Source organism: Orcinus orca, chromosome 10 (genome assembly GCF_937001465.1).
Source record: "Orcinus orca chromosome 10, mOrcOrc1.1, whole genome shotgun sequence".
Classification (NCBI taxonomy): domain Eukaryota; kingdom Metazoa; phylum Chordata; class Mammalia; order Artiodactyla; family Delphinidae; genus Orcinus; species Orcinus orca.
The window spans coordinates 4,248,150-4,274,383 of record NC_064568.1 but is presented as its reverse complement, the minus strand read 5'-3'; the positions used below and the strand labels follow the sequence as shown (position 1 = coordinate 4,274,383).

General features: G+C 37.9%; 1 protein-coding gene across 10 annotated transcripts in view; it reads right to left on the bottom strand.

The window, feature by feature from the left end:
• TMCC1 (transmembrane and coiled-coil domain family 1) overlaps window positions 1–26,234 on the bottom strand; it is a 221,069-nt gene that overhangs the window by 139,636 nt on the left and 55,199 nt on the right. For 7 of the 10 annotated variants that reach the window (XR_007479719.1, XM_049716022.1, XM_033414093.2 and 4 more), the window contains exons 2-3: window positions 24,783–24,842; window positions 20,222–20,919 (exon numbers count right to left, since the gene is read on the bottom strand). Coding sequence is in view for 8 of the 10 variants with exons in the window: in XM_049716022.1 (XP_049571979.1) it covers window positions 20,222–20,797 (576 nt within the window). In the remaining 2 variants the exon portion in view is untranslated. Of the gene's footprint in view, window positions 1–19,920; window positions 20,920–24,782; window positions 24,843–26,234 lie in introns of those variants that run through there. The other 3 variants (XM_049716024.1, XM_049716025.1, XM_033414096.2) reach the window with 3 other exon arrangements.

The following is a 26,234-nucleotide window of genomic DNA, read 5'->3' as shown; positions in this document are numbered from 1 at the left end:
ATACTTAGCTCTCCCTTCTAGGAACTTCTACTGTCCTTAATTTCAGTAACAGCTGATTATAGAGTGTTCTCTAACAAAGCTTTTAACTGATGAGAAAAGGTTATAATATGCTATAGATATTAGTAGCCTCAGACCTCTTAGGTGGCCAAGTAGAGCCTACAGTGATTGGATCAACCACCTCAGTTGTAAACATGTCATCACTTTATCCTGCTTCTAATTTTCAAATTAGAAGTAACTTTAAATATTATTTAGTACAATGATCTCATCTTGAAAATGAAGGAAATGAAACCTAGAGAATTTAATTTGTTTAAGGTCACGCTGATATAAAAAAAAACAGAAATAAGGCATTCTTAGAACCCAAAACTGTACGCTCCTGACTTCTGGGCTTGATTATACCACATCACACTGCTTCTTTAATTGCCACTTAACATAAATCTTGCTGTCCCAACAAGACTGTGAGGTCTCTGAAAATAAGGTTGTAACATGATTTATATGTAGCTCTCATCTCTCTCAAAGTGCCAATCTCCAACTGAGGAGTACTTAAGGGATAATTGTTGGTGGGATAAAAGTATCTGTTGTAAAGATAGGTCTCATTTAATAAAAAAGATAATTTTAATTTACATATTTAGAAATGTGTTTGAATACTATAAACATTTGTGTGTATTCATATATGTACATAAATAGAAAATGAGAAAGAGGACAAACACACTTTAGAAGAGTGACCTGAAACTACACCTTCGACTAGGCAACTTGACTATTCTAAAAGCTACATCTAAGCACAGTAAGCTTGTTAAAAACAAGACAACAGGCCCCAAATGGAGTCACTTATGCTAATCCTCACATCGTCAAACTGAGAACTAAATTACAGTTTTGTCTCTCCCAGAAATGGACTCAAACCAGCCAATCAGGAATTGCCTGATCAGCACTAGTTAGGTAACCCCTGCCATCTTCTACAGGGAAAGTAATCTAGCAATAACCAATATACTTTTTTGCCTAGTATAACTTCCTTGTTCCTGCTCCCTTCGGCCTATAAAAGTCTTTCATTTTGTACAGCTCTTCAGAGTTCCTTCTATTTGCTTAGACTGAAGGCTGTCCAATTCATGAATCATTGAATAAAGTCAGTAAGATCCTTAAATTTGCTCAGTTGAACTTTGTTTTTTAACAAAATGAAAAGTACTAACACTTAAACCATACAACATAAGTTTAAATAATGCATACAGCTCAAATTCTCATTGGTAAGAACTATTCTAAGTATTGCTCCTCACCTATCTGGCACATGTAGACAGGAGGCTATGACTTACGGCCTTGATGTGCATTATCATTTTCTCCCCTAAACAATGCCCCCCAAAATCCAATTTCAATAAAATTTCTTTATAGTATAGGCCTTTGGGACCTTCCCCTTTGCTCTTCCCTCTGCCTGGTCTGCTCTTTCCCTAGTTATCTCCTCACATCCTTCAGGTCTTTGCTCATGTATCAGTGAGGTTTTCCCCGATCACTCTGCTTAAAATTTCCTGCCCTAGAATTCTTTATCTTCTTTCACAACTGTCATATTGTGCATTTTACTTATATGTTTTGTTTACCTCCTCTTAAACTTCACCAGGGCGAGCATTTTTGTCTGTTTTATTCACTCATATATTCTTAGCACCTAAAACTGTGGTGGGCAAAGTATGGGCCAAGGCCCAGATACTGTTCACCACAGTCAAACCCAGGCATGCCCATTCATTTACATATTATGGGTGACTGCTTTCATGCTACAACATGGTTGAGTAGTTGCAAGACAGACCACATGGTCAAAAATATTTAAATGACTCTTTACAGAAGAAGTCTGCAGATCCCTAACCTAAAACAATGCTAGGTCAAACACTCTATAAACAATATTGAACAAATGTACAAACAAACATACATAGGGGGAAAACATTTCTGATCCCACGGTATTTTATACAATATATAACAGAAGAGCATCTAAACTATCACCATGAAAGCCTTTAGTATGCTTAACCAGGCTTGCACTTTCATCTATACAATTTTTCATATTCCACATCATAAACAAAGAAAAAAATGGGCAGGAGCACTAAAGATGAGATAGTTAAGTGACTTCCCTAAAATCACTTGCTAGTAAATGGCAAATCAAGGACAGAAGCTTTTTTTTTTAACACTATTTTCCATTATAATCAAGCACATTTTAATCAATCATTTTACACTCTTCTATTTGAGAATGAGGTACAAAATCTGGCTTTATAATGTTACAAGTAACCTGAGTGTTTACAAGTTTGACTCATCATAAAACAACAATTACAATATACAAAAACTTGAGGGAACTGAACCAAATTAAACTGCCCTGAATTAGCAGGCCTCCTTTCTCCTCTAACTCTACTGTCCATTTCTCCTCTGATGACACCACGTTATTTTTAAATATAACACTAGCCTAACACTGTGGCACATTTATATACAATTGACCCTTGAACAACAGCGGTTTGAATTGCACAGGTCCACTTACATGTGGATTTTTTTCAATAAATATAGCACCTGTATTTTCATCCTACAGATCTTTAACTAAGTGTGGGGGGAAAGTCTGTGTTTGATTAGAGATCACAATAGTGAATTCAAAAGAATTAGGGTTTGAGTCCGGATTCTACCCAAACCAAACTGTTTCAGCTTCCTGTCCTTGGGTGAGTAATTTATCAACTCCTTTGGGGGTTTTATGGGGTTTTTTGTTTTGGTTTGGTGTTTTAGGCAGTTCTACACTTTATAAATCATTCCCCCCCCCCTCAAATCCTTTTCCCAATCAGGTTGCCACACAATACTGAGCAGAATTCCCCGTGCTACACAGTAGGTCCCCATCGGTCACCCATTCCAAACATAGCACTGTGAACATGTCAATCCCAAACTCCCCAACTATCCCTCCTCCCCACCCTTCCCTCCCTCCCAACCATAAGTTCGTTCTATATCAATTCCTTTGTTTTTGATGCAGAGATGGCAATATGTGGATTTTCAACTGGGTGGGGGATTGGCACCCTGAACTCCCACTTTGTTCAAGGGTCAACTGTACTACACTGAAATTTCAAAGCATTTACTTAAATAATCTCAATTTACACCATGAAATGTATACTTGACTTCTGAACCACTATGAATCTTAGCATTGCTTCAAAACATGGCCTATCTCTAACCTACTGTCATGAAAACATGTATTCAATTGCCAACTCCTTAAATTTTGATTCTTTCATTGGGCCTCTGCTGAATAATTTAGTAGTTTTTCTAAAATGTTTTATGATGTTGCATAAAATCTACATCAAAGCTCATTATTCTTTTCTTCATAGAGAATCCCTTTCTTGACATACTGTTAATTAACTCCACTTGCCTTCCAGGGACATACTATTGGGACCTTCAAAATCTTTCAAACTGACCATTGTTATTCTCTTGCTTTGATCTCTCTGACTGCTCTATTTGAGGCAGCTAAGACCCTGCTTTCAGTATCATTCTTTCTTGTCTAGATTCTACAACAGACTCCTAACAGGTCCTCCGAGTATCCACCCTCAACCCCCTGCAGTCTATTCACACAGCAGCCAGAGTGATCCTTTTTAAAAAGAAACTTTTTTTTTTTTTTTTAGATTCCATATATATGTGTTAGCATATGGTATTTGTTTTTCTCTTTCTGACTTACTTCACTCTGTATGACAGACTCTAGGTCCATCCACCTCACTACAAATAACTCAATTTCATTTGTTTTTATGGCTGAGTAATATTCCATTGTATATATGTGCCACATCTTCTTTATCCATTCATATGTCAATGGACACTTAAGTTGCTTCCATGTCCTGGCTATTGTAAATAGAGCTGCAATGAACATTGTGGTACATGACTCTTTTTGAATTATGGTTTTCTCAGGGTACATGCCCAGTAGTGGGATTGCTGGGTCACATGGTCGTTCTATTTTTAGTTTTTTAAGGAACCTCCATACTGTTCTCCATAGTGGCTGTATCAACTTACATTCCTACCAACAGTGCAAGAGGGTTCCCTTTTCTCCACACCCTCTCCAGCATTTACTGTTCGTAGATTTTTTGATGATGGCCATTCTGACTGGTGTGAAGTGATACCTCATTGTAGTTTTAATTTGCATTTCTCTAATGATTAGTGATGTTGAGCATTCTTTCATGTGTTTGTTGGCAATCTGTTATGAAGAACCTAGGGGCAGGACAGGAATAAAGACACAGACGTAGAGAATGGACTTGAGGACACAGGGAGGGGGAAGGGTAAGCTGGGACGAAGTGAGAGAGTGGCATGGACTTATATATACTACCAAATGTAAAATAGATAGCTAGTGGGAAGCAGCCACATAGCACAGGGAGATCAGCTCAGTGCTTTGTGACCACCTAGAGGGGTGGGATAGGGAGGGTGGGAGGGAGATGCAAGAGGGAGGAGATATGGGGATATATGTATATGTATAGCTGATTCACTGTTATAAAGCAGAAACTAACACACCATTGTAAAGCAATTATACTCCAATAAAGATGTTAAAAAAAAAAAAAGGTAAGTCAGATCATATCACCCTTATGCTCAAAACCCTCCAATGGCTCCCTGTCTCATTCAGAGTACAGCCAAAGTCTTTATGATGTCTATGAGGCCCTACCCCATCTGGCTACCTGTGACCTCTCTGACCCCATCTCTTACTACTGTCCCCTGCTCACTCAGCTTTTCCTCACTGGCCTCCTTGCTATTCCTTGGACATGTCAGGCAGGCTCCCATCCTGGAGTTACTTCATCTGCCTAAGTACTTATCCCCCAGAGGGCCAGCCTTGTGACTTAACTCCTTCATCTCAAGTCTGCACTCAAATGTTACCTTCTCAAAGAGGCTTACCCTTATCATCCTACTTTATACTGCAACTCACCTCCCCTCTATACACACTCCTGATCTCTTATCTTGGTCTAATTTTGTTCTTTTTTTTCTGTAATACTTATCATCTTCCAACATAACATACCATTCATTTATTGTATCTATTGTACGATATCTCCTTCAATACAAAGTAAGCTCCATAAGGACAGAAATTTTTGCCTGTTTCATTTTTTGGTGTATTCTAACTACCTAGAACATTGCCTAGTGCATAGTATGTATTTAATAAGTACTGATGAATAACTGAATGAAAGCTTACTCCATTTCAGAAACTTATCCATGTACATTCTCAAACTCACTAATTAGACATCCTTTCTTGCTCCCTATCTCTATTTACTACTAATTCATCAAACAAATAATCCAAAGGCCAAAGTATTAGGCATGGGGAATTGAAATATGAATAAGACACACTCCTGCCCTTAGGTAATTCTTCTCTCCACTCCCATCATCACTTCTTTGATCCAAACTACTGTCATCTCTCACCTGGACACGACAGCCATCTGGTTCATCTACCTGCATTCCATCTGAACCCAGTCAATCCATTCTCCATGCTATAAGCATAGTGATATTTTCTAATCACAAAGTTGAAACTGCCCCCACTTGCTTAACACATTTTTGACTGGAGATGTATTACGGCCCCAGGTGTTAGTTTCTGCAAAAATCGCCCGGTCAGTACGTGTTAAAATGCTTTGATGCTACTCATTCCTCTTAGGTAGAGAAAAACCCCTTAACACTCTCTGCAAACCTCTGTATGAACTGCTTCCTCTCTCTCTCTCCAGCCTTAACCATTGAGTGCTTCCATGTGCACACACACAGACATACACACCTGCCATCCTATCCCTCATACTCAGTAAACTTCCTTCTATCTTAGCACCTCTACACCTGCAGTTCTCATTCCATCACCTAATTACCCCAGCTTATCCTACAGATCTCTATCACTTCCTCATGGAAGTATACCCTGACTTCCTTAACTAGGTCAAATGCTCCAGTAACAGGCTCTAGTAGCACTTGTCACAGCTGAAAATTTAGATTTGTTTGAATGATTTTTTTTTAGTTTAGTTTTGTTTGTTTTGGCCGCACTGTACAGCATGCAGGATCTTAATTCCCCGACCAGGGATCGAACCCGCCCCCCCTACAGTGGAAGCATGGAGTCTTAACCACTGGACCGCCAGGGAATTCGCCAAATGATTATTTAATATGTGTACCCATCTGATAATAAACTCCATGAGAGTAAGGATCACATCTGTTTTTGTTCATCACAGTATCCACAGTGCCTAGAATATATCAATATATGTTTGTTGAATGAATGACAATGAAAGCATAAGCCAAAATATGGAAATAGGAAAAACTTTAGAGGAAGAATAAAAAGTGTGGGAAAGGAGTGCTAGTTGCTGTATGAGCTGGGAGTGGTATGAGGTAAAGAAGTCCACATGGGCTAAATCATGGAAGGTCTTGCATGTCATTTCAAGGAACATATCCCTCAGGAAATGATGGAGCCAGTGAAGGGTTTTTAAGCAGTGGAAATGACAATGATTTGTTTTGATTTTAGACAGCTCTCACAAGCTGTGCACAGCATGGAGAAAGGCTTTGAAAGGGCAATGAGATGAATGAAGGCCTAAACTAGGACACTGATTTAGGAATGGAGAATGGGGATCATGTGATTAAAGAGTAGGAGGGGTCCAGATAACTCAAAGCTTGCCAACCCGGGTGACTGGTGGCTCCAGAAATTCAGATCCAGTAATTCTTAAACTCATGGGCTGACTGCACTAGAATCATCTGACGCCTTGATTAAAAATATACATTTCTATACTGAGCCTGCGCTCTACAGCCCGCAAGCCACAACTACTGAGCCTGCATGCCACAACTGAGGCCCACAAGCCTAGAGCCCGTGCTGCGCGACAAGAGAAGCCACCGCAGTGAGAAGCCCACGCACTGCAATGAAGAATAGCACTCCCTCGTCGCAACTAGAGAAAGCCCTCACACAGCAATGAAGACCCAACACAGCAAAAAATAAATAAATAAATTTATTTTTTTAAAAATATACACATTTCTAGGCTCCATACCAGATCTTCTAAATCAGAAATTCTGGGAATGGGGCACGGAAATCTTATTTTCAACGAGTGTCCAAAGTGATTTTTACTGTGTTCACTCAAGTTTTGAAACAACTGAGGTAAAAAACACAATAGAAGGCAAAAAAGTTTATGAGAGATGATGATGATGAATTTAAATTTGTAAATGATGAGTTTGAACTGTCTATGCAGACAACCAACAGATGAATAACCAATTCCAAAGATCATATAGGATTGGTCAGGTTGGAGACCAAAATTTTGTGGAAGCATTTAAGTTCACAAAGGAGTAAAAAGAGTGGTACAGGCTATGGTTAAAACTTAGAAGGACACAACACTTAAGATATAGACAGAGAAGAGGATTTGCTCATTAGTTAGTAAATACCCTAAAATGCTATTTCTGCATGAGGTATTTGTGTGTCAAATGTTGTCCTTTTAGGTGCTCGGAGGGATACAAAGCTAAGACCTGGCGCCTGTCTTGCAAGCCCTGTGGACACTAGGCATTCTCTCAACATATCATCCAAAATGTCACAGGCCTTATTGTTCAAGTCCGTAATATACCTTGAAAGACTGTAAGTTTACTAAGAAAACACTAGTTAGTTTTATTCCAAAACGTCTTTAACGTAGAGGATATCCTTACTCCCTATTACCCCCAACAATATCCTGCTGCCCTTCCTTCAAAGCTTTCCCAGATTCCTCTGACCAATGCCCAATACATAAAAATGGAGAGAGAGTTCAGTATGATAAAAGATTTTTCGAAACAGATAGTGTCTAGCACACAGCAGTTACTAAAACATATCTAATCAAAATATAAATGGCCTAGACTTATTATTTTAGTTCTGAAACACTCTAGTTGGAAATATGCTAGCTGTGAAATCATGGCATACTTAACTGTTCTATGCCTCTGTTATTTCATCAACAAAAAAGGGAAAATACAAAAGAGAGGGCTGTTTTAGAATTAATGAGAAAATTACATAACTTGTGTAAACACACTGTCTGCCACATAATAAGCACAAGACGAATGGTAGCCTATCATTATCATCACTACCACTAGGTACTCCTAAATATCTCTTGATTAATATTTCATATAGTTTTACATAAAGGAAATCATATTGAAAATGTAAATATATTAATTTCTCCATCTCCAACTGAATATCTAAAAATGGTTAACACAAATTATGGCATTACAACAAAACATGTTATAATATTATGCAGTCAGTAAAAATCTATGAAGAATATTTATAAGTATCTAAAAATGATCACGATAGAACTTTAATAAAAAATAATAGAAAAACAAACTGTGCATTTAATAAGATTCTGGTTTTATCTTAAAATGTTAATCTTAATAAAACTAAATAAAAATAAATTTAAATTTTCTTCTATATGTTTTTCATATGTAAGTAATATATTGAGAAAAAACACCAAAATATTCGGTATTTTCAAAGTTTTCTACACTGGACATATTTCTTTCGAATTCAAAAAAATTAACTTTTTAACTTTCAAATCACAAAGCACTTATAGATAAAACTGCTTATGACTATATCAATCTGCCTGTGTAAATTTAAAGATGATCCTTTAAATAATGTAATTTGACCAAGTATATACAAGTACTGTAGCGGACTGAATTTGTCAATAAGATTTTTCTGCAAGAAAAAGATTGACGTTAGTAAACCTGAAAAGAAAGGGAATACAGAACCTTTGTATTCAACATGTCATGGCTGTTCCAACCAGGTCCCATTTCCAACATTAGGTCAAAGCCATGGTCTGCACATATTAGGCACAAATAAATACTTGCCAAATCTGATTTTTTTTTTTTAAAAAAAGTAATCCAGCTTAAAGGCCAAGAATCTAATTTAAAAACTAGACTGGGGGCTTCCCTGGTGGCACAGTGGTTGAGAATCTGCCTGCTGATGCATGGGACATGGGTTCGAGCCCTGGTCTGGGAAGATCCCACATGCCGCGGAGCAACTAGGCCCGTGAGCCACAACTACTGAGCCTGCGCGTCTGCAGCCTGTGCTCCACAGCAAGAGAGGCCATGATAGTGAGAGGCCCACGCACTGCGATGAAGAGTGGCCCCCATTTGCCGCAACTGGAGAAAGCCCTCGCACAGAAACGAAGACCAAAGGCAGCCAAAAATAAGTAAGTAAATAAATAATAATAATAAAAACAAAAACAACTAGACTGGTTATGTGGCAGATGGCTAAGGCAAAAGCAGGTAGCTGTCAAACACAATGTATACACTTGAAAATCAACTCAACATTTGTCTTCCAGTTGTGTGTGCACATGGTTACATGCACGTGCAAGTCTATAAGAATGATATTAACTCCATGGGACAGAAATAGCAGTGTACTTAAATGTTTATAACCAGTACTGAAACATTTTCATACTCAGAACTTTGACTCAAGAGAGAAAAAAATAGATATAAAAATAGAGGAGCCAATATTTAGAATTCCAAATGATCAATCTCACATACTAAGATACAGCAGAGTAGAAGTTCTCCAGACTAATCTCTACTTAACCAACTTGTCATATTATTCTTTTTTTTTTATGTCATATTATTCTTAAATTCTCTCTTTTCTTCAAAAGACATATGGACTTTATGCCCTCATGAGAATCAATGTTCATGGCTAGTACTTCTGTACATATCTTGCTCCCATATCAGTTTCTTATACTCATTATAATTAAATAGTTTAACTAAATAAACCAATCAGATATGAGTAGAAAAAGGGCTGTTGTTTCTATGAAAACTAAGTAAAGCACTTTAAGACTCAATACAGGTAAGCTGCTTTTAAAAAAAATGAATTTAAGGTGGGCAAGACATTTCAAGAGATTATTAAAACCTAAGATTCGGACCCCAACTGCTTCACAAGTGTCATTAAGATATCACTCCACTTTATAAAAATTAAATCTAGAAATTACAGTCCATACAATGAGTACAAGAACGGAACAGAAGTCCAATAGTAGATTTATGTTTTTAAAATGTTATGCTCTGGGGCTTCCCCCAGTGGCGCAGTGGTTGAGAATCCGCCTGCCAATGCAGGGGACACGGGTTCGATCCCCAGTCTGGGAAGATCCCATATGCTGCGGAGCAGCTGGGCCTGTGCGCCACAACTACTGAGCCTGCACTCTAGAGCCCATGAGCCACAACTACTGAAGCCCATGCGCCTGGAGCCCGTGCTCCGCAGCGGGAGGAGCCACCGCAGTGAGAAGCCCACGCACCGTGACAAAGAGTAGCCCCCGCTCACCGCAACTGGAGAAGGCCCGCGCACAGCAGCGAAGACCCAACACAGCCAAAAATAAATAAATAAGTAAATTTATTTTAAAAAAAAAAAAAAAATTTGGCTTTAAAAAAAAAAAAAAACTGTTATGCTCTTTGACATCAGTCTTAGCCGTATTTTTTTTTTGGATCTGTCTCCTCTGGCAAGGGCAATGAAAGCAAAAATAAACAAAAACTCAAAAGCTTTTGCACAGTGAAGGAAACCATCAACAAAACGAAAAGACAATCTACTGAATGGAAAAATATATTTGTAAATGATATATCCAATAAGGGGTTAATAGCCAAAATATATAAAGAACTTACGCAACTCAATATCAAAGAACCAAACAATCCAATTAAAAAAAATTGGCAGAGGACCTGAAAAGACATTTTTCCAAGGAAGACATACAGATGGGTCAACAGATACATGAAAAGATGCCCAACATCACTAATCATCAGGGAAATGCAAATCAAAACCACAATGAGGGCTTCCCTGGTGGCGCAGTGGTTGAGAGTCCGCCTGCCGATGCAGGGGACACGGGTTCGTGCCCCGGTCTAGGAAGATCCCACATGCCGCGGAGCGGCTGGGCGCGTGAGCCATGGCCGCTGATCCTGCACGTCCGGAGCCTGTGCTCCGCAACGGGAAAGGCCACAACAGTGAGAGGCCCGCGTACCGCAAAAAAAAAAAAAAAAAAAGAAAAAAAAACTACAATGAGATATCACCTCACAGTTCTCAGAATGGCTATCATCAAAAAGACAACAAATAACAAGTGTTGGCGAGGATGCAGAGAAAGGGGAACCTTCACGCACTATTGGTGGCAATGGAAATTGGTGCAACCACTATGGAAAACACTATGAGGGTTCCTCAAAAAAATTAAAAATTGAACTACTATACAATCCAGCAATTCCACTTCTAGGTATTTATTCAAAGAAAATGAAAACACTAATTTGAAAAGATATATGCACCCCTATGCTCACTGCAGCATTATTTACAATAGGCAAGATATGGAAGCAATCTAACTGTCCACTGATAGATAAACGGATAAAGAAGATATATACACATGGTGTATTACTCAGCCATAAAAAAGAATGAAACCCTGCCATTTGCAGCAACATGGATGGACCTAGAGGCTATTATGCTAAGTGAAATAAGTCAGAGAAAGACAAATACCATGTGAGTTCACTTATATGTGGAATCTAAAAAACAAGACAGAGAGTCCCATAGATAGAGAAAACAAACTGGTGGCTGCCAGAGGATGGAAGGGTGGGGAGGCGGGCAAAATGGGTGAAGAGGATGTAATGTACAGCCTAGGAAATATAGTTAATAACATTGTAATAACTTTGTATGGTGCCAAATGGTTACTTAACTTATTGTGGTGATCAATTCATAACGTATGTGAATGTCAAATCACAATGCTGTACATCTGAAACGAATATAATATTGTATGTCAACTATAGTTCAATTTAAAAAGGAAAATAAAATGTAAGACAACCTTAGTTTTAAGTTAAAATAAAATATTCAAATATACTTCAATAAAATTTTTAAAATAAGGGAATTCCCTGGTAGTCCAGTGGTTAGGACTTGGTGCTTTCACTGCCGGGGCCTGGGTTCGACCCCTTGTCAGGGAACTAAGATCCCACAAGCCATGCAGTGCAGCCAAAAAAAAATTAAATTAAAAGATAAAAATAAAATAAAATATTCAAAGTACATATCTTTTTAAATAATTTTTTTGATAATAACATCTTTTACTGACTGTCTGTAAGACCTATATCCAAAAGTTCATAGCAGTTTAATTCATTATAGCCAGAAAATGGAAATGATCCAAATGTCCATCAGCTGGTGAATGGATAAACAAATAGATACACAATGGAATACTATTCAGCAATAAAAATGATGCAAGAACATAGGTGAAACTCCCAAGCATTATGCCAAGTGAAAGAAGCCAAACACAAAAGACTATGCACTGTATGATCCCATTTACATTAAATTCTAGAAAAGGCAAAACAATAGTGATAGAAAGCAAATCAGTGGTTGCCAGGGGCCAAGGGTTGGTTAGAGAACAGAGGACTTACAGCAAAGGAGCATAAGAAATCATTCTGGGGTGATGGAGATGTTCTATACCATGATTGCTGTTACATGACTATTCATTTCTCAAAACTAATAAAACTGCACACTTAAAATTACTGGGTTTTATTGAAGTATATGTCAGTAAAGTTGACAAAGAACATTAAAAAAACAATTTTATTAAAAAAGATTCTCCCTTGGCTTTGTTTCTATGAAGTTTTCAAAACAATATAAATGCATACAATATGCTTTACTTATGCTTTTTCATTATAACATAAAAGTCTGTAATCCTAAAATCACTACCAATAAATTTCTTAATGTTCTCTGGTACAGATTAAGACAAATTATACAATCACATTGTTAGTTTGTATTGCCAAGTACATTGCATAATTGACAACAAATGTCCTTTTTACTTGAATTACATCATAAATATATGCTACTTTTCCTCATTTATACTTTTAATTTTAATGAAGTGAATCATTATTCTGATGATTCTGTTATTCTGGTGGATTTGCTTTTCTGACACATTTAACTTCTTAAAGTGATTTACTGTCCACTATCTGTTTGTTTCTCTTTAGTGTCTTTTTTATTTTATTTATTTATTTTATTTATTTTATTTACTTATTTTTGGCTGCGTTGGGTCTTCGCTGCTGCGTGCGGGCTTTCTCTAGCTGCAGAGAGTGGGGGCTACTCTTCATTGTGGTGCGCGGGCTTCTCATTGTGGTGGCTTCTCTTGCTGCGGAGCATGGCTCTACGCATGTGGGCTTCAGTAGTTGTGGTGCGCGGGCTCAGTCGCTGTGGCTCACGGGCTTCTCATTGTGGTGGCTTCTCTTGTTGCAGAGCACAGGCTCTAGGCGTGTGGGCTTCAGTAGTTGCGGCACACGGGCTCAGTAGTTGTGGCTCACAGGCTCTAAAGCACAGGCTCAGTAGTTATGGCGCACGGCTTAGTTGCTCCACAGCATGTGGGATTTTCCCAGACCAGGGCTCAAACCTGTGTCCCCTGCACTGGCAGGTGGATTCTTAACCACTGTACCACCAGGGAAGCCCCTAGTGTCTTCTTTAGATAGGAGAGGTTTAAAGGTCCTAGACTCAATATTTAGATTTCTAGGTTAAATATGCTGTAAAATAAACTTACTAGTGCCAGAAGGAGACACAGAATGAAAGTGATTTACTATCATAAAAGCCTTAAGGAATACAGAAAAGTAAAGCCAAAAGATAGCAAGTTGGTGACACTAAGGGACAGACCTCACCCACAAATGTGTTCTGTTTTGGCTTGCACAGTATGTTAAAAATCAAGAGATTATTCATTTAACTTTCTAGTTTCTCTTGAAAATTCAGAAGCCTTGGCAATACTGGGCTCACAGTCCTAATTTACAACAATCAGCTAAAGTTCAGAAGACACTGTCCCTTTAGACAGGGCACATACTCTTTCTTTAGTCCATCCAAGCCTCTAACACTTGAGTTCACTCATTGTCACTACGTACCTGGCTACACGTATCTGAGTTTTCAAACCCTAGTTTGAAACAATTTGAGGTTAGTGCCTCAACTAAGCATAACTGAGAGATGAAGTTAGAGTTATATGAATGGAGTTCCCATTAAATTTGTTATGCTTAGTTCTCCTTCCAGGCAGACCAAAAAAACCTGTTCATTAAGAGTAAATGATAAGAGTCCCTCCCATCAGGAAACTTACACAAGCCTCTTAGGTAGCCTCATCCACCAGAGGGCAGACAGCAGAAGCAAGAAGAACTATAATCCTGCAGCCTGGGGAACAAAAACCACATTCACAGAAAGACAGACAAGATGAAAAAGCAGAGGGCTATGTACCAAATGAAGGAACAAGATAAAACCCCAGGAAAACAAATAAATGAAGTGGAGATACGCAACCTTCCAGAAAAAGAATTCAGAATAATGATAGTGAAGATGATCCAGGACCTCGGAAAAAGAATGGAGGCAAAGATCGAGAAGATAACAAGAAATGTTTAAAAAAGACCTAAAAGAATTAAAGAGCAAACAAACAGAGATGAATAATACAATAACTGAAATGAAAACTATACTAGAAGGAATCAAAAGCAGAATAACTGAGGCAGAAGAACGGATAAGTGACCTGGAAGACAGAATGGTGGAATTCATTGCTGTGGAACAGAATAAAGAAAAAAGAATGAAAAGAAATGAAGACAGCCTAAGAGACCTCTGGGACAACATTAAACACAACAACATTTGCATTATAGGGGTCCCAGAAGGAGAAGAGAGAGAGAAAGGACCTGAGAAAATATTTGAAGAGATTATAGTCGAAAACTTCCCTAACATGGGAAGGAAATAGCCCCCCAAGGCCAGGAAGCACAGCGAGTCCCATACAGGATAAACCCAAGGAGAAACTCGCCGAGACACATAGTAATCAAATTGGCAAAAATTAAAGACAATGAAAAATTACTGAAAGCGGGCTTCCCTGGTGGCGCAGTGGTTGAGGGTCCGCCTGCCGATGCAGGGGACACGGGTTCGTGCCCCGGTCTGGGAAGATCCCACATGCCGCGGAGCGGCTAGGCCCATGAGCCATGGCCACTGAGCCTGCGCGTCCGGAGCCTGTGCTCTGCAACAGGAGAGGCCACAACAGTGAGAGGCCCGCACACCGCAAAAAAAAAAAAAAAATTACTGAAAGCAACAAGGGAAAAACGACAAATAACATACAAGGGAACTCCCATATGCTTAACAGCTGATTTCTCAGCAGAAACTCTACACTGCCAGAAGGGATTGGCATGATATACTTAAAGTGATGAAAGGGAAGAATCTATAACCAAGATTACTCTACCCAGCAAGGATCGCATTCAGATTCGATGGAGAAATCAAAAGCTTTACAGACAAGCAAAAGCTACGAGAATTCAGCACCACCAAACCAGCTGTACAACAAATGCTAAAGGAACTCCTCTAAGTGGGAAACACAAGAGAAGAAAAGGACCTACAAAAACAAACCCAAAACAATTAAGAAAATGGTCATAGGAACATACGTATCAATAATTACCTTAAACGTGAATGGATTAAATGCTCCAACCAAAAGACACAGGCTTGCTGAACGGATACAAAAACAAGACCCATCTATATGCTGTCTACAAGAGACCCACTTCAGACCTAGGGACACATACAGACTGAAAGTGAGGGGATGGAAAAAGATATTCCATGCAAATGGAAATCAAAAGAAAGCTGGAGTAGCAATACTCATATCAGATAAAATAGACTTTAAAATAAAGAATGTTACAAGAGACAAGGAAGAACACTACACAATGATCAGGGGATCAATCTAAGAAGACGATATAACAATTATAAATAAATATACACCCGATCGACAGTAACACAATAACGGTGGGAGACTTTAACACTTCACTTACACCAATGGACAGATCATCTAAACAGAAAATTAATAAGGAAACACAAGTTTTAAATGACACAACAGACAAGATAGATTTAATTGATATTTATAGGACATTCCATCCAAAAACAGCAGATTACACTTTCTTCTCAAGTGCGCACGGAACATTCTCCAGGATCGACCACATCTTGGGTCACAAATCAAGCCTCAGTAAATTTAAGAAAATTGAAATCATATCAAGCATCTTTTCTGACCACAACACTATGAGATTAGAAATGAATTACAGGGAAAAAAACGTAAAAAAACACAAACACATAGTGGCTAAACAATACATTACTAAATAACCAAGAGATCACTGAAGAAATCAAAGAGGAAATCAAAAAATACCTAGAGACAAATGACAATGAAAACACGACGATCCAAAACCTATGGGATGCAGCAAAAGCGGTTCTAAGAGCGAAGTTTATAGCTATACAAGCCTATCTCAAGAAACAAAAATCTCAAACAATCTAACCTTACACCTAAAGGAACTAGAGAAAGAAGAACAAACAAAACCCAAAGTTAGCAGAAGGAAAGAAATCTTAAAGATCAGAGCAGAAATAAATGAAATAGAAACAAACAAAACAACAGCAAAGACCAATAAAACTAAAAGCTGGTTCTTGGAGAAGATAAACAAAATTGATAAACCATTAGTCAGACTCATCAAGAAAAAGAGGGAGAGGACTCAAATCAATAAAATTAGAAATGAAAAAGGAGAAGTTACAACACACAGCAGAAATGCAAAGCATCCTAAGAGACTACTACAAGCAACTCTATGCCAATAAAATGGACAACCTGGAAGAAATGGACAAATTCTTAGAAAGGTATAACATTCCAAGACTGAACCAGGAAGAAATAGAAAACATGAACAGACCAATCACAAGTAATGAAATTGAAACTGCTTAAATATCTTCCAACAAACAAAAGTCCAGGACCAGATGGCTTCACAGGTGAATTCTATCAAACATTTAGAGAACAGCTAACAGCCATCCTTCTCAAACTCTTCCAAAAAATTGCAGAGGAAGGAACACTCCCAAACTCATTATATGAGGCCACCATCACCCTGATACCGAAACCAGACAATGATACTACAAAACAAGAAAATTACAAACCAATACCACTGATGAATATAGATGCAAATATCCTCAACAAAATACTAGCAAACAGAATCCAACAACACATTAAAAGGATCATACACCATGATCAAGTGGGATTTATCCCAGGGATGCAAGGATTCTTCAATATACACAATCAATCAATGTGATACACCATAATAACAAATTGAAGAATATAAACCATATGATCATCTCAATAGATGCAGAAAAAGCTTTTGACAATATTCAACACCCATTTATGATGAAAACTCTCCAGAAAGTGAGCATAGAGGGAACCTACATCAACATAATAAAGGCCATACACGACAAACCCACAGCAAACATCATTCTCAATGGTGAAAAACTGAAAGCATTTCCTCTAAGATCAGGAACAAGATAAGGATGTCCACTCTCACCACTATTATTCAACCTAGTTTTGGAAGTCCTAGCCATGGCAATCAGAGAAGAAAAAGAAATAAGAGGAATACAAATTGGAAAAGAAGAAGTAAAACTGTCACTGTTTGCAAATCACATGATACTATACATAGAGAATCCGAAAAATGCCACCTGAAAACTACCAGAGCTAATCAATGAATTTGGCAAAGTTGCAGGATACAAAATTAATGCACAGAAATCTCTTGCATTCCTATACACTAATGATGAAAAATCTGAAAGAGAAATTAAGGAAACACTCCCATTTACCACTGCAACAAAAAGAATAAAATACCTAGGAATAAACCTACCTAGGGAGACAAAAGACCTCTATGCAGACAACTATAAGACACTGATGAAAAATTGAAGATGATACCAACAGATGGAGAGATATACCATGTTCTTGGATTGGAAGAATCAATATTATGGAAATGACTATACTACCCAAAGCAATCTACAGATTCAACGTAATCCCTATCAAATTACCAATGGCATTTTTTACGGAACTAGAACAAAAAATCTTAAAATTTGTATGGAGACACAAAAGACCCCGAATAGCCAAAGAAGTCTTGAGGGAAAAAAATGGAGTGGGAGGAATGAGACTCTCTGACTTCAGACTATACTACAAAGCTACAGTGATCAAGACAATATGGTACTGGCACAAAAACAGAAACATAGATCATTGGAACAAGATAGAAAGCCCAGAGATAAACCCACACACCTATGGTCAACTAATCTATGACAAAGGAGGCAAGGATATACAATGGAGAAAAGACAGTCTCTTCAATAAGTGGTGCTGGGAAAACTGGGCAGCTACATGTAAAAGAATGAAATTAGAACATGCCCTAACACCATACACAAAAATAAACTCAAAATGGATTAGAGACCTAAATGTAAGACTGGACACTATAAAACTCTTAGAGGAAAACATAGGAAGAACACTCTTCGACATAAATCACAGCAAGATCTTTTTTGATCCACCTCCTAGAGTAATGGAAATAAAAAACAAAAATAAACAAATGGGACCTAATGAAACTTCAAAGCTTTTGCACAGCAAAGGAAACCATAAACAAGATGAAAAGGCAACCCTCGGAATGGGAGAAAATATTTGCAAACAAATCAACAGACAAAGGACTAATCTCCAAAATATATAAACAGCTCATGCAGCTCAATATTAAAAAAACAAACAACCCTATCCAAAAATGGGCAAAAGACCTAAACAGACATTTCTCCAAAGGAGACATACAGATGGCCAAGAAGCACATGAAAAGCTGTTCAACATCACTAATTATTAGAGAAATGCAAATCAAAACTACAATGAGGTATCACTTCACACCAGTTAGAATGGGCATCATCAGAAAATCTACAAACAACAAATGCTGGAGAGGATGTGGAGAAAAGGGAATCCTCTTGCACTGTTGGTGGGAATATAAATTGATACAGCCACTATGGAGAACAGTATGGAGGTTCTTTAAAAATCTAAAAATAGGGCGCTTCCCTGGTGGCGCAGTGGTTGAGAGTCCACCTGCTGGTGCAGGGGACACGGGTTCGTGCCCCGGTCCGGGAAGATCCCACATGCCGCGGAGTGGCTGGGCCAGTGAGCCATGGCCGCTGAGCCTGCGCGTCCGGAGCCTGTGCTCCCCAACGGGAGAGGCCAAAACAGTGGGAGGCCCGCGTACCGCAAAAACAAACAAACAAACAAAAAAAAACAACTAAAAATAGAATTACCATATGATCCAGCAATCCCACTACTGGGCATATACCCAGAGAAAACCATAATTCTAAAAGACACAGGTACCCCAATGTTCATTGCAGCACTATTTACAATAGCCAGGTCATGGAAGCAACCTAAATGCCCATAGACAGACGAATGGATAAAGAAGATGTGGTACATATATACAATGGAATATTACTCAGCCATAAAAGGAATGAAATTGGGTCATTTGTTGAGACGTGGATGGATCTAGAGACTGTCATACAGAGTGAACTAAGTCAAAAAAGAGAAAAACAAAGATCGTATATTAACGCATGTAGGTGGAACCTAGAAAAATGGTACAGATGAACCGGTTTGCAGGGCAGAAGTTGAGACACAGATGTAGAGAACAAACGTATGGACACCAAGTGGGGAAAGCTGCAGGTGGGGGTGGGGATGGTCGTGTGATGAATTGGGTGATTGGGATTGACATGTATACACTGATGTGTATAAAATTGATGACTAATAAGAACCTGCTGTATAAAAAAATAAAATTCAAAAATTTTTTAAAAAAGTAAATGGTAAGAATGCATACGTTCTACTGTAGAAAGCAAAATGTATACTGAATGCTGATAATGTGGTACAGTGTGTAATGAAATTATAAGCAATTTAGTATATTTCCATGCTAAGCACAAACCCAGATTCCAGAACTCTATTCATTATGTTCACTAATGTAAGAAAGCCAGTTCATGTGCAAAACTAAAGCAACAAGAACAAACAAAGCATCTTTATTTCTCTACCATAAAACTGAGCCTTTTCATATAATACATGAAGAGCACATGAAATATACTGAAGGTTTTAGCAAAAGGTCAAAATAAATAAAATATAGCAATATGTTAGAAAGCAAATAGGAATATAATTATAAGCATTCATTATTAGCTATAACGATTATTATTCATCTCACTTATTTAATGAAAAGGGAAACCATCTTTTGCCACAACTTTGAGGTACTTGATGAGATAGATACCTCTTTTTTTTTCTTTTTTTTTGTGGTACGCGGGCCTCTCACTGTTGTGGCCTCTCCCGCTGTGGAGCACAGGCTCCGGACATGCAGGCTCAGTGGCCATGGCTCACGGGCCCAGCCGCTCCGCGGCATGTGGGATCTTCCCGGACCGGGGCACGAACCCGTGTCCCCTGCATCGGCAGGCGGACTCTCAACCACTGCGCCACCAGCGAAGCCCAGATACATCTTTTTAGTCACCAAAGCAAAGTTTGCAGAGTCCTAGATACAAAGAACAATAAGTTAACAGATAATCTAACAGACTTACCCGTTCTGCAGATGCCTCATCCCCTGGCAGACACGCAGCAGCAGCAGCAGCAGCAGCACAAGCTATTTCCATCACAGTGGAGCTGGTAGGAGCATCAGTAGTGGATGAAGATCTGGGTCGGCCGGACTGCATAACAGTTGCCATCTCCTGGCCAGACTTCCTGTTGATTTGGGGACTTCCCTTTGGGGCCTCTGGCTTGCCCCGCCTACTATGCAAGCTCGTCCCTCTCTTCATCTTGGGTGGCACTCGGATCTGCTGCAGGACACGATTCAGAGCTGTGGGGTGGGTGGGGACACCATCAATCTCAGCACACGCGTTCTGGCTTTCTAGATCCATTTCAGGTTCTGGGTCTGCCTGAATTTGTTGCACATCATGTGGAGACACTGATGACCTCCTGCGCTGGTGCTGGAAGAGATGCTTCAAGCCTTGGCCAATCACATTAATGTTCTCCAAAGCATTATGGGTCATTTTAGACAACTTTTGTTCTGATTCTGTCTGCTTTCTGGCCTCTGCATCTTGGGATCTGCCTCCAGGATCAGGGTCCTCAAATAACTGTTCACTGCCCGAAGGCTCCATCAGTAGACTTAATACGATTATTTGCAAACTCAAAAATTTTTAAACACACCAAGACTGTCAAATTAGGTAGGCATTGCTTCAACAGTAACTACACATGCAGCTTTGAGGCGAAGGCTTCATGCCTATCTAATGTTAAAAAAGAAAAGAAAAAAAAAAAAAGAACCTCATATTATAAATCCATGCAGAAACTCCAGGGTTAAAACAAAGAAAAACATGCCACTAGCCAAACAATTAAGCAATCTTTAATCAGAAGATTAAAAGATAGTTTTCCAGATAGTGGGTAATGATTATCTTCTAGAATAGGAGAAAAAGCTCAGAAACAAGTACACAGGAAATGAAAAGAGCAACGTTTTAAAAAATCCCTACAAGTTTCAATATGAAGAAGAACTGAATACTAGAGGAGTCATCTTGGAATGGAAACCATAATATTTAAGAGAACAGCCATTACTTGGGGAATAAGAGAGAACAGAGCACAGAGCATTCAATATATATAGTCTTGCTGAGGCAATTTAAATTATTCCTCTCATTCAAAATCACAATTATCTGTACGCTAAAGCTCAGTAGAGTAAATTCAAAGAATAATAGTGAGAAGTGAATATCCCAACCTAACTATATGTGGATTTTAATGGAAAAGAGGAATTTCTGGTTAACTTTCATACTCATCAAGGTCACTGGCAACTAGAAGTGATAGTTCTGCTCTTTTGAGAAGAAAATGTAAATTAAAATCTTATAAGTTGAATTCTCTGCTGAAGCCCAAATGACCTTTTGGCACCATATGAGTGAATGATCCAGACAGAATCTGTCTTCAGAGAGACTAAAGCTTTGCTCAGTACCAGCTATCAAGATAAGATACTCAAAGAAATGCTTTTCTTTGAACAGTGTCAACCCGGACAGAGGCTTCCCATACACAGTCAGTCCTCCATATCCACAGGTTCCACATCTGCAGATTTAACCAATTTCAGACGGAAAATATTGGGGGTGGGGGAGTTCCAGAATGTTCCAAAAAGCAGAACCTGAATTTGCCATGTGCCCAGCAACTATTTACATAGCATTTACATTGCATCTATAACTATTTTCATAGCATTTACATAGTATTAGGTATTACAAATACTCTAAAGATGATTTAAAGTATATGGGAGGATGTGCATAGTTATATGCAAATACTATGCCATTTTATATAAAGGACTTGAGCATCTGAGGATCTCTGTATTTGCAGGGGTCCTGGAACCAATCCTCCAAGGATACCAAGGGACAACTGCATTCACAAAAATTCAAAAGCAAAGAAGTGACACAGTAACTGGGTATGACTGAAAGTAGAGAAAAAGAAAGGTCAAATAGCAACCACATACCAATATTAAATGCAGGAAATTAAAAGGAAGTTGAAACTAAGAGATGCAAGGTCAGCACAATTGCCATGGTTACAGGAATCACATGCCAAAAAAAGGGGGGGATGGTAAGGATGAGATTTTTCAAAGCAGAAAGTGTGTTTTTTTTTTAATTGAGTTTCTGCAAATATATAAAACAAAATTGTATTAATGTACAGAACCTGCTAGGGAGGGCAAAATATGGTGTAGGAAGGTCTTTATTTCCATATTTTACCTCAGACTTTCATTCAAACAGCTTTAAAACTCCCCTACACTACACCAAGTACTTTGAACAGTCTAAGTCACTACTAGTGAAGCACCTAAGGCGGTCACGTTCTGGGGATATGCAGACCCCTGGCAACCAAGTAGCAATCTAAAAGGCATAAATTAGCTGGATTTAAGAGTTCACTGTGACCTCTAGGCTACTAGAGGTCAAAGGGACAGGAATGCAAACCCACTAGACCTTTCTTCCTGGTAACTACTCTCAGAAGACCTTCTCATCATGTATATGGACATTGTCACTGTGGCTCTGCTGACCATATTCTTTCATGCCTATTTTCCCATCTGCTAACCTCTTCATGACTCAGGAGAGTAAACTGTGCTGACAGGGTTAAAGACCTTTGTCTCTCACCGGTACCTTCCTACTGTCTAAATACCACAAAATTCTTTGCTCCCAAACTAAGCAAATGAGTAGGAGCCATGAGAATGGGAAATTTCACGGCCTTTCACTCAAATTCTTTGTGGCCACACCGAAATCTTGCCACACCACTGGGGGCCTCCTACCTTTTTCCTGACTGTGTATTGCTTTATATTTCCTTTTCCCTTTTCAAGAGCCAAGAAAGAGGCCCTTAATCCTTACTAGATTAACAACTGTCTTGGTTTGTACTGGAGTTTTCTGTGGCTCCTTGTGGGGAAAAATGTTGACAATAGTGTATGTGTTTAATTATCCTCATCTTCTCTCAAGAGTTTGTAGCACATACTAATAGTTATTGAATTATTTTCACTCTGCAAAGCATTAAGCTTCTCAGAGAAAAAGGGCTATGTAACCAAGATAATCCAGTAACAGTGTATATCAAGTAATCTCTTCTTCCACTGTGAAAGCAGCAGGCTGATAATGAGGAAGTAATTTACTTTTTTTCTTATTTATATTGCATTAGCTAAATAATACAACTGATTTTTTTTTTGGTTGATTTTGAAAGTAAATATGTAAAATAAGCTTCTCCCATGAGAATAAAAGATACCATGAAGAGAGGAATGGTGTCAAGGTTAGCTGGAAAACCAAATGACCCACTTGTCTCATATATAAACATATCAGGAATTTATTACTCAGCAAATCAGTTTTATTAGGCAGTATTATATAAACTAATCAGGTGGTCACCTGCTTCTTATTTTTTAAAAAATGGAGAATCTGGTACATTTTAAATGTCAGTAACTTCATTTGAGATTTCACTAGCATGTCTACATTATTTATTTTCAAATAATTCAAAATGATCAATTACAAGGAAATTCCAGCATGTCTAGGAAAACCTAGAAATAAAGTGTTAATTTTCAAGCCAAAGCTTGCACAGGATATCGACATAGCTGCAAAGATTACCTAGAAGAAGAGTAATAAATTCTGGGATTTCTAAAGGCAAAACATATATTAATGATACTAACAGAAGCTTACTTAACATGGAACACTAAAGAAACTTGAGCTTTGAACATCAAGTTCTTAGACAAGAATTTTGAAAAACAACCTGTTGCACTGATTATAAAATGTAATCTGGTACTTGTACCTATCATCTGCATTATTGCTGTGATATCAACACAAACAAGAAATATTGCTTGTCCAAAAAAAAAAAAGAAAAAGAAAGAAAGAAGTATTTCTTGTCAAATACTGTGAAACTTGGTAAAACTTTCTGTAGGCCAAGAAAAAATCTTTAAGGCCACCTTTTAATTTGCGACAAATATTAAGGAAGGTCAAATGCTATGCCAAAAATACCAAAGACAGTAATGCTATAATAATTAATTATATAAAACTTGTGACAGTAAGAAAAGCAAGCACTAAAGGAATTCAATAATGTGAAAGTTTTTTAGAACTCCCCTATTTTCTTCTGTAAAACAGTAGTAAAATTCAAATCAATAATAACTGTTGCTCAGTTTATAAAATTTCTCAAATAACCATATTGGGGTCTCTGGTTTAACACAAACAAGTACAACAGTAAAGCTAAGTGTGCTTTCGAAAGAAGAAAATGTTAGCTTCTCTTTTATTCATTCAGCTTCTCTGAAAAGTAAAGTTCTTTTAGTAAACCAGAGGAAATGGGTAAAGAGCAAAGGGAACAAAAGGACATGGGAGAAAGGGGGCAGGGGGAAGGGGTGAAAAGTGGGGAAAAAAGAGGAAGAAAACTGGTAGCCACCAACAAACCAGGTATTTCAGATAACTTTGTTAAATTCTCAGAATTTTTAAGAATTTTTCTACAACAGTTTTGCAAAAAAATTCCAAATTATATATGAATTATCTTTCTTTTTTTCCTTTAAGTTTTTCTTCCCAACTGTTTAGTTTTTGTGATAGATATGATGACCAAAGCTTTCTGGTTTGGCTATGAACCAAGTTATTTCATTGATGATAAAGAGTTGGATACTTGCCTTTATCACTCTTCCTCAAGCACTTCTAAGGTGTTCTGGAATCGTTTTAGGAAAAGCTGAAAAGCAAACATTAAGAAATACAAAGTGAGAAACTTACAAGATGGAAACATCTATATAAACAAAGAAAAGTAAGTATACACATAACAAAATGTTAACATTTATCTCTCACTGGTGGGAGTAGGGTAATTTTTTCTAGTGTTTTTTAGTATTTTCTAATTTTGCAAAGGTATAATAAAAAACTGTAATCAAGGAAAAATACCTTGGGAAAAAAAGAAACTTGTCAATACTTAAAAAAGAAAGTGGCGTGTTTTATAAATAGCAATGAATATTTTTACACTATGATACTGAATTAGGAATGGTTATTCCATTAATTCTGATCTTAAAGTAACATGAAATGCAAAACAAGTACATACATGAAAAACAGCATAATTTTATAAGCAAATATTTTTCAAGTAGCTTCCAATTGTCTATCTGCATTTTATATTTAAAAGCAACTCTTAAAAACTATATCTACCCTGAACAATTGAGGCTCAAGATGCACCAAAATTGAAAATTTCCTGGAAAACAAGTTTCTGACAGCCATTACCAGAGAAGCAACTTACTTAGGCACATATTTGGGGGGCATCTGCTTTGTGCTCAGCATTATACAGACCAAATAACGTATCCTATCTTACCCTCAAGGAACTCACAATCTAGGATGGAAAGTAAGATTTACATACTTGCAACTTAAGGAAAACAGCACAAAACAACATAATTAAGTGCTAAATTGTGGGAGGAAAACTGTGATTACCATCAGAAGCAGAAGATTAGTTAGATTAGATTTGTTCAGAAAAGCTTCAAGAAGGAGAAAGAAGCTTTAATGAAGGATGAGAAGATGGATGAATAAGCAGGAAAATATAGGCCAAGATTCCCAGCTAGAGAGCAGTAAACACAGCACAGATCAGTAAATACAGTATACGTTTGGGGGCTAGTGAAGAGGCCAGATGCCTGTACTGGTGGATACTCATTTCTGAGTCATCTGGAGAACTAAGTGGCTGGTGGGCAGATGTGAATGGAGGATTTTCCATCTTTAAACTTTTTCTACCTTTTGAATTTTGTACTTTATGACTATTATTATGTTGAGAAAAAATAAACTTACATATTTGAAAAAAAGAAAGTAAATACATGTTTACATGTTTTAATCTCTAGGGTAAACATTTAAAAATAGTAGAAGAGTATATAACTACTAGGCTAATAGAAAGGAAAAGTAGAATTAAAATACCCAAATAAATGCAAAAAGGCGGGAAAGCAAGATCACAGATAAGTAGAACATATAAAAAGCAAAATATAAGATGTCAACTGTAAACCCAAATATTCCAGTAATTACATTAAAAGTAAGTGGACCAAAAGAAAAAAATCATTGTACTAAATAAAAAACAGGGAATTGGTGGTCCAGTGGTTAGGACTCG